At 40.4% G+C, this 15,128-nt stretch overlaps 1 protein-coding gene and 1 non-coding gene across 10 annotated transcripts in view; one reads left to right on the forward strand and one right to left on the reverse strand.

Annotated features, from left to right (window-relative positions):
• The window catches only part of APAF1 (apoptotic peptidase activating factor 1), a 79,880-nt gene extending 64,758 nt beyond the window's left edge, over positions 1-15,122 (reverse strand). For 2 of the 9 annotated variants that reach the window (XM_026499834.4, XM_057316533.1), the window contains exons 1-7: positions 14,846-15,054; positions 13,819-13,861; positions 12,210-12,346; positions 11,745-11,923; positions 11,360-11,552; positions 10,502-10,699; positions 455-638 (exon numbers count right to left, since the gene is read on the reverse strand). In XM_026499834.4, coding sequence (XP_026355619.1) covers positions 455-638; positions 10,502-10,699; positions 11,360-11,552; positions 11,745-11,882 — 713 coding nt within the window. In that variant the 5' untranslated portion in view covers positions 11,883-11,923; positions 12,210-12,346; positions 13,819-13,861; positions 14,846-15,054. Of the gene's footprint in view, positions 1-454; positions 639-10,501; positions 10,700-11,359; positions 11,553-11,744; positions 11,924-12,209; positions 12,350-13,029; positions 13,332-13,818; positions 13,862-14,136; positions 14,260-14,378 lie in introns of those variants that run through there. The other 7 variants (XM_057316535.1, XM_057316534.1, XM_048218225.2 and 4 more) reach the window with 6 other exon arrangements.
• Positions 12,268-12,340, forward strand: TRNAK-CUU (transfer RNA lysine (anticodon CUU)). The gene has a single exon. It is a non-coding gene; the product is annotated as a tRNA-Lys (tRNA).
• Positions 15,123-15,128: the final 6 nt, after the last annotated feature.

A 15,128-nucleotide genomic window follows, 5' to 3' on the forward strand; every position in this document is an offset into this window, starting at 1 on the left:
ATGTAAAAAAAAATATATATATATATATACACACACACATATACACACCCCAAAACTAAGACAACACAAGAGAAGGGTCCCATTAAATAAATAATCCTTTTACCAGGTGCCTACCTTTATTCAGTCTCTTGTTCAATGTCATCCATTAGAAATAACAGATTCAAAGTAAGAAGCTTGCATTTTCTAGCAAAGACCCCTCACAAACTCACTTAAGAAATACTTCTTGAGTACCTCGGTGGTATATAAGAGGCAACATAGTAGGTAGGATGCAAAGAAAAGTAGCAATTCCAGGCCAACGGCAGCCATTTTTTAATATAAGACAAAGAACAGCAGAAAAGCAATGCTTCATTCCTAGATCTCTACTGAACAGCAAGAAAAGATATGACATTCTCAAAATGTCAGTAGTTAAATCTCATTGGGACTTCATGCACCAACTAAATTTGACTATCTGTACCTTGGGTGTTTGCGCAGCATCAGAATGCGAAGACGGTCTTTAGCCTCTTCGATATTGAGTGGAAGCCTCTGAGAGAAACTCTCATCCTGATCCAACCGTGTGCAAAGATTCTGCAATTTCATCAGAAGTCCAGATTTGTCTTGTTTCCCAACTGAAACCCAGTGCACACCCCCTGGGAAACAACCTAGTGAAGAAAATAATAATAAACGTAAGGCCTTTGAACAACAGTCCTCCTTTGAAAGATTTTAGTGACAAGTAGCAGATTTGTTCCAATTTTCAATCTCACCTTATCTTCAATTTCTCTTGATTCAGGGTATAAATTTTGCTTGTAGAGTATTGTTGAGCTTTATAACCTGAATCTAAGAAAAGCTGAAGATGTGAAGAAACTGAAGTTTGAAGTAAATCTGCTGTTTATCAGTAAAATCTTACCAAACAATTTACAGTCTCAGTCCTATGTCATCAGTGATCACTGTACAACACAGTTTCTTAACCTTAGTACTCTTGACATTTTGGGCCAGATAATTCTTCATTGTAAGGAACTTTCCTATGTATCGCAGGATGTTTAACAGTCTTCCTGGCTTCTACCCACCAGATGCTAGTAGCATTCCTCCACCCTGGTTATGACAACCAAAGATATTTCCAAACATTGTCAAATGTCCCTTTCAGGGCAAAATCACCTCTGACTGAGAACCACTAATATCTGGGAACACGTAACTCATTCATTATAGTGCTCATATAGAAACGTAAAGTAGGAAGTTAGGTTCAAGTCTGGCTCTACTGCTTACTGGCTATGCAATCCTTAGCAAATAACCTCACTTTCATCTGTTATACTGGAATAAGATGGTTTACCTTACCTATTTCAGAGTTACTGTGAGAAATTAACGATAAATCATACTGAATTTGCTATGTCAACTGTAAGGGGTTATAACAGACAGGATTATTAATGATATGGATGTAAGAGCACCTTGCAAATATTAAGCTCTGAACTTGTTGGCACCATATAAGAATGGACATTATTATTACTGTTACTATCAACTGTTATCATCATTATTATTGTTAATTAAGCCATAGTATATCATTAAATACCTATTTTTACTTACATAGGTATAAGGAACCAAAAATCTTAAGCCTTTATAGACTATACTTAATCAGTTCCCCCACATAAACACAAAAAAATGCTAGAGGGGTCCCTGTGTGTAAATATGGTGAGCAGTAGCATTAGAACATACCAGTATCATTAACCATTAAGATTTATATTATGTGATTGTAAATAGTATAAGAAAAAGCAAAAAATAGGGGCGCCTGGGTGGCACAGCGGTTAAGCATCTGCCTTTGGCTCAGGTCATGATCCCAGCGTTCTGGAATCAAGCCCCGCATCAGGATCCCTGCTCAGCGGGAAGCCTGCTTCTCCCTCTCCCACTCCCCCTGCTTGTATGCCCTCTCCCGCTGCCTCTCTGTCAAATAAATAAATAAAATCTTTAAAAAAAAAAGAGATGAACACTTAACTGACTGAGCCCCCTAGGTGCCCCACAAGCAGACACTATTATTATCCCCATTTTACAGAGGAAACTGAGGTACAGGAAGGTTGAGTAATTTGTCCAAGGTTACACAGATAATAAAGCTGAGCTGGGATTCAAACCTTCAGCACCAGTGTTCAACTTCTTTTTTTTTTAAATATGATATGTTAGTTACCATACAGTACATCATTAGCTTTTGATGTAGTGTTCCATGATTCATTGTTTGTGTATAACACCCAGTACACCCCAATGTTGATAGCAGCAATGTCCACAATAGCCAAACTGTGGAAGAAGCCAAGATTCCCTTCAAACAGACGAATGGATAAAGACGACGTGGTCCATATATACAACGGAATATTACTCAGCCATCAGAAAGAACGATTACCCAACATTTGCATCAACATGGATGGACTGGAGAAGATTATGCCCAGTGAAATAAGCCAAGCAGAGAAAGACAATTACCATATGGTTTCACTTATCTGTGGAACAATGTTCAACTTCTAAACTATTCTGCCTCCTCAAGGATATTCACTGCAACATTGCCTGCAACAGGAAAAAGCTGGAAACAACCTGCAATGTCCATCTTAACCACCTCTTCCCAAGCCTGAGGCAGGCCCAACTAAGGAAGGAGAAAACTTTATACATAAATGAGGTTTGGAGTATTAAATAGGACTTGATATTTTAATTATCGAAATTAGATTGCTGGAACGCTAACTGGTACAGTCACTGGAAAACAGCATGGAGATTCCTCAAAAAGTGAAATATAGAACTACCCTGGGGCACCTGGGTGGCTCACTCAGTTAAGCATCTGCCTTCAGTTTGGGTCATGATCCTGGGGTCCTGGGATCAAGCCTCATATTGGGCTCCCTGCTCAGTGGGGAGTCTGTTTCTCCCTCACCCTCTGCCCCTCCCCCCCATTTGTGCTCACTCTCTCCCTCCCTCTCTCTCTCAAATAAATAAATAAAATCTTCAAAAAAAAGAAATAGAAGGACCCTATGACCCAGCAATGACATTACTGGGTATTAACCCAAAGTATCCAAAAACAGTAATTCAAAGGGATACACGCATTATCCCTTTTACAGCATTATTTACAATAGCGAAGACATGGAAGCAGCCCAAGTGTCTACTGATTAAGGAATAAAGAAGATGCGGTATAGGGGCGCCTGGGTGGCACAGTGGTTAAGTGTCTGCCTTCGGCTCAGGGCGTGATCCCAGCGTTATGGGATCGAGCCCCACATCATGCTCCTCCGCTATGAGCCTGCTTCTTCCTCTCCCACTCCCCCTGCTTGTGTTCCCTCTCTCGCTGGCTGTCTCTATCTCTGTCGAATAAATAAAATCTTTAAAAAAAAAAAAAAAAAAAGAAGATGCGGTATATATACATAATGGTATATTATTCAGCCATAAAAAAGAATTAAATCTTATCATTTGCAATGACATGGATGGAGCTAGAGAATATAATTCTAAGTGAAATAAATCAGAGAAAGACAAACACCATAGGATTTCACGCACGTGGATTTTAAGAAACAAAACAAATAAGCGAAGGGAAAAAAAAAGGGAGAGTGAGACAAACCAAGAAACTGACTCTTAATTATTGAAAACAAACTGATGATTACCAGAGGGGAGTTAAATAGGTAATGGGGATTAAGGAATGCGCTTGTCCTGGATGATATATGGAATTGTTGAATCACTATACTGTACACCTAAAACTAATATAACCCTGTAAAAAATTAAGTCACACAACAAAAAAAAGTAAATAAAAAGGTAAGTGTGGGGGCACCTGGGTGGCTCAGTCGGTTAAGCATCTGCTTTCGGCTCAGGTCATGATCTCAGGGTCCTGGGATCAAGTCCTGCATCGGGCTCTCTGCTCAGCAGGGAGTCTGCTTCTCCCTCTCCCTCTGCACCTGCTCATGTGGTCTTTCTCTCCCTCACTCTGTCTCTCATTAAGATTTCAAAAGTGGTATCATTTCTGGTATTGACAAGGACAAGGATCCAGTCTGTGATCAGGAAGTATATGGATAAAGGGAAGTAAAGAAAATGGTTACTACAGACAAAGACATCAAGAAACTGAGAGGCCAAGGTTTTGGACAACTCATCCACATAAATATGGATATCTTACTAAGAGTGTCAACAGGAGAAGAACTGAAATTTATAACTAAGATCTTCAATCATCAATGAATGAGAGCAATACCATAACTGGGAAAGATCAGAGAAATCAACCTCAAAGGACAGACATGAGCTGGAGAAGGGGGTATTAATGGTCTGGAGGGGGTAGCAGAAAAGCCAGGACAACATCCACCCACTTCCTGGTGCTGAAATACATGGGATGTAAAGGAAAAAAAGTTGCCACACCACAGAGTACAGCTGCGGAGGAATTCCCTCTAGGAATTGTCCAATTTCAGATAAGGCAAGGAGATAAACATTCCAAGAACAGGTTGATAAGACAGAGGAGTTTCCTGATCACAGAGGAGGAAATGTAGAGAGTAAGAGAGAAAAGCTTGGGAACGAGAGGAGGAAACCTAGATCAGAATTGACAATGTACGGAGTACTAACTACATAAGAATCTAAAAAATAACAAATAACCAGGAAACAGAGAACACTTCAGGGACTAAGGTAAAGACAGTGCTGTGAAGCACAGTTTGATCATCACTGAAAGCTTCTGTAAGTTCCCTTAGACTTCCTTCAGCATAAGTCAACATTTATGAAACAGTAAATCTCTGAGCTTCCCTTAGTGTTACACCTGGTTTCTGTGTGTGCATAGGTTTGTAAATGCACCAGAAAAAAATCTTGGAAAAACTCGCTCTAAACTGTTAACCATGATTACCGCTGCTGAAAGATTTAGAATTTAGGAGAAAAGGAAAAAAGGCAGGTAAAAAGAATTTTTACTTCTTTCTAAATGAAAATACACTTGTAATATTTTTTTAAGATTTTATTTTTAAGTAATCTCTACACCCAACGTAGGGCTCGAACTTAAAACCCCAAGTTCAAGAGTTGCATGCTCTACAAACTGAGCTCGCAAGGCACACCCTACTTTTGTAATATTTAAAATAAATTTTAAACTACCTGTTGCTCCTAAGGTTTTATGGGGTTTTTTTTAATGTGTCCATTCTATTTAAAATTTCTTAAAAATCAGGGCACATGGGTGGCTTAGTTGGTTAAGTGGCTGACTCTTGATCTCAGCGTCGTGAGTTCAAATCCCACGTTGGGCTCCATGCTGGGCAAGGAGCCTACTTAAAAAAAAAAAAAAAAAAAAAAAAATCTTGCAAATCATCCCACAGTTAAGGACAAGGGAAAGAAAGTACCTGATATACCAAGCTAGTAAATTTTTCATATTTAAATTTATGTACCTATTACCTAGACCAAAGGTCTTTCTCTTCTGAAGACAAATACCACATGATTTCACTTAAATGTAGAATCTAAAAAACAAGTAAGCCAAAAAAAAAAATTTAAAAAAAGCAGAAAAGACCCATAAATACAGAGAACAAACTGATGGTTGCTAGAATGCAGGAATGAGGGCAAGTGGGCAAAATGGGTGAAGGGGAGTTGGAGGTAGACTTCCAGTTATGGAATGAATAAGTCAAGGGGATGAAAGGTACAGCACAGGGAATATAGGGCATGGTATTATAATAGTACTGTATGGTAACAGATGGTAGCTATACTTGTGATGAGTATGGCATAACATGTAGAGTTCTCAAATCACTATGTTCTATACCTGAAACTAATGTAACATTGTGTGTCAACTATACTTCAATTAAAAACAAAATTTAAAAAAAAAAGAAAGGTACAAAAGCAAATGTTAAATGCTTTTTTAGTTAAATGCTGAAGTATTAACTCCACATTTCAGAAAGAATATAAACATCTTGACTATGGGCACAAGAGGGAGCAATTTAGCCTTGAATGAGGCTTAAACCTGTAATTCATTCAGAGAAACTCACAGAAAAACTGCCTTTAATCAGAAAAAATTAACCCCATCCTACTTTCACATGTGACTTATCCTGGTAGCAATTAAAAATCTAATAGAATCTGGCACGCCTGGGTGGCTCAGTCAGTTAAGCATCTACCTTCGGCTCAGGTCATGATCCCAGGGTCCTGGGATGGAACCCTGTATCAGGCTCCCTGCTCAGTGGGGAATCTGCTTCTCCCTCTACCTCCCCCAGCTTGTGCTCGTGCGCTCTCTCTCTCTCTCTCTCAAATAAATAAATATTGAAAGAAAGAAATCAATCAATCTTGGGAAGGACAGAACAGTTAGCCTCTGGAGAAAGCTTTCATACTTTAAAAACTCAGCATATAAATACAACAGTGTCAATCGTTTAAAATATGTGAACTCTTCACAATTGCCCTACCCCCCAAAAAATAAAGGGTTGAACATTCAAAAGGAAATTGGCTAACATAAAATGTATAGGCATAAATAGTTAAGAACTTTTTGTAATAGTTAAGAACTTAATATTCTTTAATTTTTACCAAACACCACCCCAAGATAACAAAAATTCTATAGAACCACAGTTTTAATGAAGTTTGTAAACTTTATAGTTATCTACACTTTCAAAAGAAAAACAAAGGTTTTATACTAGAATTAAATTGCCAAAATCCAATGTTCCCTATATTTTAAAATGGACATAAACTCCAGAGATTAAAATTTATCTTTAGAAAAGTATCTACTTGGGGCACCTGGGTGGCTCAGTTGTTAAGCATCTGCCTTTGGCTTGGGTCATGATCCCAGGGTCCTGGGACCAAGTCCTGCATCGGGCTCCCTGCTCATCAAAGAGCCTGCTTCTCCCTCTCCCTCTGCTGCTCCCCCTGCTTGTGCTCTCTTTGTCAAATAAATAAAATCTCTAAAAATTAAATAAATAAATTGGAAGGATCACCTATGATGAGGTGTGATATTGTGATCAATATATTTGGTCTTCGTCATTGTTCCTGGCACACAGCTATAAAACCCTTGTAATTTCGTAAGTAAGAGCCACAGGGGCACCTTTTATAATATTTAGTTTGGTTCCCAGTTCCAGAAATAGTTCCGGAGCTATCAAAGTGAAATTATTCATAGAACAAGCCCCTTTCAACCACACCTGAGATTGTTAATGAAGTTATTTTTGGAAAGCCTTGATATAAGCTAAGGATGGGGACTGTTACCAGGGGAACCAACCATATAGATGGCTGGAACTTTCAGCCCCACACCCCAGATCTCTCAGACCTCTGGGGAGGGAAGAGAGGCTAGAGATTGAACTCAATCACCAATGGCCAATGATTTAATCAGTTGTGTCTTCGTAATGAAGCCTCCCAAAACCGGGGTTCAGAGAGCTTTGGGGTTGAAGGTGTGGACAGAATGGTACAATAGAGAGGGCAGGGAAGCTCTGCACCCCTTCCCATTTACTTTGCTTTATGTATCTCTTCCATCTGGCTGTTCCTGAGTTATATCCTTTTATAATGAACCAGTAATGTCGTAAGTAAAATGTTTCCCTGAGAAAGCTGCTCTAGCAAATTAATCAAATCCAAGGAAAGGGAACCTCCAATCTATAGCCATTTGGTCAGATGCACAGGTAACAACCGGGACTTGTGACTGGTTATCTGAAGGGTGGCAGGGGGAAGAGGAGGGCCCTTAACCTGTGGGCTCCGTCACTATCTCCATGCACATAGTGTCAGAATTGAACTGTAGGACACCCAGCTGGTCTTGAAGAATTACTAGATGTGTGGAAAACCCACACATCTACTGTCAGAAATGAAGTACTGCGGCAGTTGTGTAGAAGAGGCACGATGGAAAAGTGTGTTTTTCCTTAGAGGACAGAAAGGAAAAGAAGGATGGGAAATTTTTAAAAGGAAACAAACACAGGAAGAAATTAAGGCTTATACAGACCCCATACGATACTGGGTGTGAACTAAGGAATGATTAACTCAATCCTCTACACGTGACATCTCACAGAAGTATGAGTGCTATTAAGCTCACTATGCACTAGACAATTACTAGTATCTCTGATATCTTCTCAAATCAAGGGGTTAAAAATCTATTCTGAGACCACAACTTATACAATATGATTCCTGGGCTTATTCTGTAAGTTGTTGGTCATTTTAACCCCTAAAATTGAAAACTCGCCCCAATAATCTAGAGTGATTTAAACTGAGTTGAGGGGCACACTTTAAATCTTTAAATTAGTATGTTATAAATACTTTTAAAGGAAATTCATCACAATATTGAAAGGAAAATCCATTTCTTCACACTAAAAGAACTTAAACCAGTTTTTATCCTGAAACACTCTTGGTGATCAACTTTGCAGGAGAATGAGTGAATGAATAAGTAGTCAAATAAATCCTTAGCCCTAAGACTTGCATGGAACTGAATCCCACAAAACCTCTCTAATGACAAAGGGTAAAAAAACAAGGAATTGGGCATATTTCTGACAAAAATATGATCAACAGCGCTGATGAGGGCTATGAAGTACAAACTAAAGCCCAGGTGAGTACAGCAGATGTGCCCTAATCTCCCTCTTTCTAAACCTCTTAGAGGCTCATGATTTATTCCAACATTTTGTCATCTCATCATAAACTCTAACTGCCTATTATGTATTATAAACAAAAAAGTTATTAACAACTAGGAGTCAGGAACAATTTTTAAATTCCCCTTGAAGTCACTAATGAATGGATGCAACCAAAGACTGATGGAGCTGTGTAACTATTCCCAGTGAATACCCTGGGAACCCACCAGATTCAGTAAGGTCAGCAATACCTGCTAGATGTCCTAAATGCTCTTCTGCACAGTATGCCCTGCCCCATTCCAGTAACTACTCAATACCTTCCCATCTTCCCTACTCTCCCATCCCTACTTAGTCCACCTGGCAAACTTCTATTATTTCTCCAAACTCCGGTTAAAATGTCATGTCATTCAGGAAGCCTGTCCTGTCCATCCCCTTCCCCCAGAGAGATAACACTTCCTTCCTTTGCTGTAACTGTACCACATACTTGTTTCTACTGCTCAATTTATCACATATGATTTGTTTACATGTCTGTCTCCCCTCCCTTTTTTTTTTTTTTAATGTAGCATGCCCTTTTAAGGGAGCTCTTCTTTTTTTTTAATTTATTTTATTTATTTGTCAGAGAGAGAGCGAGCAAGCACAAGCAGGGGAGGGGCAGAGGGAGAAGCAGGCTCCTCGCTGAGCAAAGAGCCCACTGTGAGACTCGATCCCAGGACTCTGGGTTTACGACCTGAGCTGAAGACAGATGCTTAACCGACTGAGCCACCCAAGTGTCCCCTGTCTCCCCTACTTGACCGTGAACAAAGCTCTTAGGTGCAAAGATTGGGCCTTCTTTTTTTGCCAACCTCCATAGTAGGCTCTCAAACATTTACTGAATATATGAATACCTGAAGCAAGAAAAGATAGTCATTAGATGTACAATGAATCTATAAAGCCTATCAGCAGGCGCACCTGGCTGGCTCAATCTGTAGAGCATGGGACTCTCAATCTCAGGGTTGTCCGTTTGAGCCCCATACTGAGTGTAGAAATTACTAAATAAATAAATGCCTATCCTCAAAAACCCACTGGTTGCTATAGTCACCTCCGATTTTTTTTTTCTTGGGGATTACCCATTAGACAAGTTACTAAAGATTTTTATTTTTAAAGATAAGCAACTGATAGAATTACGAAATGGAACTAATAGTTTAATACAAGATGCCAAATACATGGGAGAATCACCCACTAGGACAATCATTAATGGAACTGAGTTTCCAAAAATCTCCTTCTCTACAGGACTCAACTAACAGGAGGATGTTAAGTCTAATACTTCCTAAAAGGAAGGGATATAAGCTAGACAACCTTTGAAGATCCTTTTTCAACTCTACAATCCCCTCCAATTGTTAAGAAATAAGGAGAAACTAACTTCAATCCAGTGATAATAAGTAACACCTGATAATATGTGAATTTATTAGCCTGGTTAGCCAAGTCTCCTTGTAACAGGCTAGGTACAAAATAAATTCCAAATTTAATCATGCCTGTGGTAGGCAGAATGAGAATAACAGCCCCGGAAGATGTTCACATCCTAATCCACAGAATTTGTAATTACGTCACCTTACATGGCAAAAAGGAGTTTGCAGTTACAATTAAATAAAGGATTTGGGGATGAGATTATCCTGGATCATCCAAGGGCCTCTAGAAGAGAGAGGCAAAAAGGTGAGAGTCAGAGAAAGAGATGTGATGACAGGAGAGATGAGAAAGAGAGAAAAAGACCTGAAGATGCTATTATGCACCACCAGCCTGAAAGTGGAAGAAGGAGCCATGAGTGCAGGAATGCAGGCCACCTCTAGAAGCTGGAGAATGGAAGGAAAAGGATTTTCCCTAGAGCCTCCAAAAGAGCTCAGCTCTGCTGACACCGTGACTTTAGCCCAGTAAGAACTACTTTGGACTTCTGACTTCCAGACTGTCCAATAATAAATGTGTATTGTTCTACGCCACCAAATTTTTGGTAATTTGTTACAGCACCAATAGGAAACTAATATCATGCCTAAAGACTACCTCTTTAGGCAGCAACACATAGTAATCAAACTTACCATCTAAGAAAAAATGATCTCGAACAGCTTCTGCAGCTAGAACAGACTTCCCGCAACCTGCCATTCCATATATGACGACCCATCCTGCTTCACCATTTAGTTTGAATAGGTTCTGCCGAATTGCATTCACCAGCTCCTTCCTGGTAACAAAAACAACTGGCCTCTGGGGCACGCCACCTTCACACAGGACTGTCTTTACTGAAATCCAAAACAAAACAAGTATGAGCGAATAAAACTTCGAAATGGCTACTCAAGTGATACCATAAAAACCCAAAGAAAGCAACGCAGACGCTTTACTCAGAACTTCCAAGAGAAGAAAATGTGACTAGCATACTATCCTCAACATTCTTATTTCTCAGAACATAACAAAAACATACTTTTCGAGATGACTGCTGACAATGCAAAGCTCCATCTGCCTTTATACACCCTATTCCTCCCTGAATCTCCCATCTCTTTTTCTCATATCGAAGACTAGAGAGGAGGGTGTAAAGGAAAGACTATGGAATTCCTTTAAAGAACATAAATTTCTAAAGACTCTTATTCTTTCCTTCAACAGACTCCATTTACGATAAGACAAAACTGCAGCAATGTAGGGGCGCCTGGGTGGCACAGCGGTTAAGCGTCTGCCTTCGGCTCAGGGCATGATCCCAGCGTTATGGGATCGAGCCCCACATCAGGCTCCTCTGCTATGAGCCTGCTTCTTCCTCTCCCACTCCCCCTGCTTGTGTTCCCTCTCTCTCTGGCTGTCTCTATCTCTGTCGAATAAATAAATAAAATCTTAAAAAAAACAAAACAAAACAAACGCAGCAATGTAGCCATTGTGATAGCAATGTGACAGAAGATATCATAGATACAAACCATATGAAGTTATTCCACCAACTGAATCTTTTCCACCATTGGAAGAAGAGATGACAGGAATGCCACTATGGAGAAGGGCAGCAAGATCTTTATACCCTTCATGTATGAGAGCATTGTAGAACGATATGTAGGAATAATTATCTTTTTTAAGTATCATTTTAATTAACAGAGCTGCTCGCTGCTGTTGAGTGGGCTAAAAAAAAAAATAAGTAGTTTAGTATACTACAAAGAATATGTTTGCAACATAAGTTAGTGGAGACCAGTGCAAGTTCTGAAATAAATCTAAGAAAATTTTTTAAACTCAAATAATTGTATCAAACATTTTTAAATAAAAATTGGAAAGAAAAAAAAAATTTATAGCACAGACTTCCTCCAAGGGCTTTACCTCATTTTTTACTTTTTCCTCCTCCGATACTGTTAAAACTCCATCATTAATCATACGATCCATGATGTAGGACGTTTTGATGTCTTTTTCCAGGGCTTCTCTATGTTGAAGCAAACAGTTTCGAGCTTTTGCGTCCATCCTCCCTCAAATTTTTCACTCTCTGAACTGTCAACCATGAGCTAGGGGCAAAACATCACAATATTTGTCAGGGTAATAAAGATATAAAAAGATGTGTAACCTCACTGGTAATCAAGAAATAAAGAAAATAAGATTTTTTTGCGAAGATTTTTAAAAATGGACAAAAGCCAAAGCTTTCAAAGGTGTGAGAAAATGAGTATTCATATGCACTACATGAGAAGAATACAAAAATGGATACAACTTTTCTGGAAGGCAATATGGTAAGACAGAAAAGCATTTAAAGCGAGTATTCTCTCTAACCCAGAAATCCCACTTCTAGAAATTTACCTCAAGGAGACATTCACATATGTATGCAAAAATATCCACAAAAAGAGTTAACAGGGGTGCCTGGGTGGCTCAGTCGGTAGAGCATGTGACTCTTGATCTCAGGGTCGTGAGTTCAAACCCCACACTGGGCATGGAGCCTGCTTTAACAACAACAACAAAAAAAAGTTAACAGAGAATGTTTAGGTGAGGAAAAAAAGATGAAAACAGAACAAAAAAATTTTTCAAAAAAAGATGAAAATAATCTAAATGCCCACCTGAGTATAGATTTAAAAAAATTAGAGTATGTATATAAAATAGAATATTATACAGCCATTTAAAGTAAGACATTTCTCCATGTACTGACATAGAAAGATGTTCACTACACACTGCCAATTAAAAAAATTAGAAATATGATCCCACATACAGCACAAAATATATGTTGGTATCATATAAATACATAGGGAGATGTTAGGAAGTCTATTCAACCTAATATACTTGGGGTTACTTCTAAGTAGCAAGAATTGGGGGTTCCCCCTTTTCTTTTTTGTACTTTCCTAGAGTCTTAATTTTTTCAATATACATTATCATTTTTATAACTTAAAAAACTTTTTAAGATCTTTATAAATAGCAATCATACTGAAATCCTAATGTTTAGAAACTTCTTATTGTCTTTACCCAACATAAGACTAAACAGAGCAATGTTCTCACTCAAGGTGTTAGCTCTAGGTCTTTATCTGTAAACACATTTCTCACATGCTTACTCCACTAACGTTAAGTATGACAAAGCAGCAGAAAATACCCACTGGTGTCATTCAGATTGAGAGGACACAAAGAGGGGCACCTGTGGGCTCTGAGCAGGTTGAGCGTCTGATTCTTGATTTTGGCTCAGGTCGTGATCTCGGGGTCATTGGGTGGATGGAGCCCTGTATCAGGCTCCATGCTTAGCGTGGAGCCTGTTTAAGATTCTCTCTCTCCGTAGGAGCACCTGGGTGAGGCAGTCGGTTAAGCAACCGCCTCAGGTCCTGATGGCAAGGTTGTGAGATCCAGCCCCGGGTCAGCTTGCTTAAGTTTCTCTCTCCTGTTTCTCCCCCCACACGATCTCTCTCTCTGTCTCAAATAAATAAATACATCCTTAAAAAAAAGTTTCTCCCTCTCCCTCTGCCCCTCCTTCCCACCCCCCTGAAGCTCTCTAAAAAATAAATTTAAAAAATAAAATAATATTCTTTACAGCATAATACTCTAAGTTTCTACTAGCTTTATTTCAAACACAATGCAGATTTTTCCATGGGTATAAAACCCAGATCTGATTCATGTTTTTAAAAACATTAACAGAACTCTACCCAATGTTGTACAGTGAGTGTCTAAATGTGTTCAATAATTTATTTATTCAATAAACATTTCAGCCCCTCCTATATGCCAGGCCCTGAAGTCTACAAAGAAAATTAAATCATATCCCTGTAGGAATTCATTATCTGATGGGAGAGAAAAATTTAAAGAGATAATTAGAATGTGATGCCCTGAGTGCAAAAATACAGATAAGCACAAATAATGTAGAGTGCACAAGAGAGGAGAGATAATCATGAAGTTTCATTAATGACTATATTGGCAAACAGAGAAATAGAGCACTTGCCTACACTTTCAAGGTTCACCAAATGCCCAGTACTAGCATGAAACTGAAAGATAAAAGAAAAAGTTATCATCAGAATCAAGGCTATGGTATTTTTTAAACGTTACTAACGTTTTATGATCTCAATTTAGACAAAACATTCCTTAATTTTTAGTTAATCTTTTTGGTTATATCGAATTGCTACTCTGAAACAGACACCTCTGACAACCTGAAACTAATTTCCAACTTTCCCCAGCCCTACTCAAACATGTAAATTTTAAATACGTTTTTAAACTCTGCACAAATCGTGAACAAATTATGAACAAATTCTCAGCGTCCCACCTTTTGTAACCACATCAAAATGTAAAATCAGACTCTTCAAAGATGTGAAATAGAGCGTAAAGTGCAATTTCATCCAGGAAAACCGTAATAGTTGGCTGCTTCCTCTTTCGGTAATTTCTCTTCCTGGTACAGGAGCAGGACGGTTATCAATTATTCCTTGTCCCAGAATTCTGAGTCCCTGAAATCGGCTACTGAACCTCCAGAGAACCCAGCTCGGGCAGAAAAGCGAGGCGCAAACTTACCCAAACCTCTGCACGAAGGTCTTATTGGGAAAGGCAGCCCTGCAGGGACAGACCGCGAAGTCCGGGTGGGGGTGGGAGTGGGAGTGGGCTGGGGAGGGAAGCAATGGGGGCTTCCTAAAGGGAATGTAGGGAAGGGCGCACGGCCCCGGGACAAGTCCGGGCCTCACAGGTGCAGCTCCGGAGCCTCCGCAGTCCCAGGCGCCTCAAGACCCCCGGAGAACTCTGACCCGCGGAGAGACAGACGTCACCCCCGCGGGCCGACCACACAGTGCCGGGCCTCCGAGGTGAGGCCCGGTCTGAGGCCCGCCCTCTCGTGGACCCCACCCCAGACACAAAGGGAGGAGGGCCACTCGAGCTGTCGCTCTTTCCTTCCAGCAGCAGCTGCTCCCTGGCCGGAGTCCGGCGCCACTCTGGACGCCGCCTCGACTTCAAGTCCTCGAGGGTTGCTGACGGCCCAGACTCCTCACCTTCGGCTCCGTCGCCCCTTCGGCCCAGGAATAAAAGAACCAGCGTCCACTTGAAGCCTCCTCCTCCCCGCCTCAGAACCGCGGAGCAGTCAAAATCCGCTGGGCCCGCCCAGCCCGGACAGCGCGCGCCCGCGCACGCAAATATACACACCCCGAGCCACCGAGGAGCGGCCGCAGCCGCGCGCGCCTAAGAAAGCACCCTCCGCCCCACCCCATGGCGGGGGCGTGGCTAGGCCACGGGGGCGCGCCTCTTTCCGGGGACAGAGGACAGAGGCGGCGGCGC

Source organism: Ursus arctos, unplaced genomic scaffold (genome assembly GCF_023065955.2).
Source record: "Ursus arctos isolate Adak ecotype North America unplaced genomic scaffold, UrsArc2.0 scaffold_21, whole genome shotgun sequence".
Lineage (NCBI taxonomy): Eukaryota > Metazoa > Chordata > Mammalia > Carnivora > Ursidae > Ursus > Ursus arctos.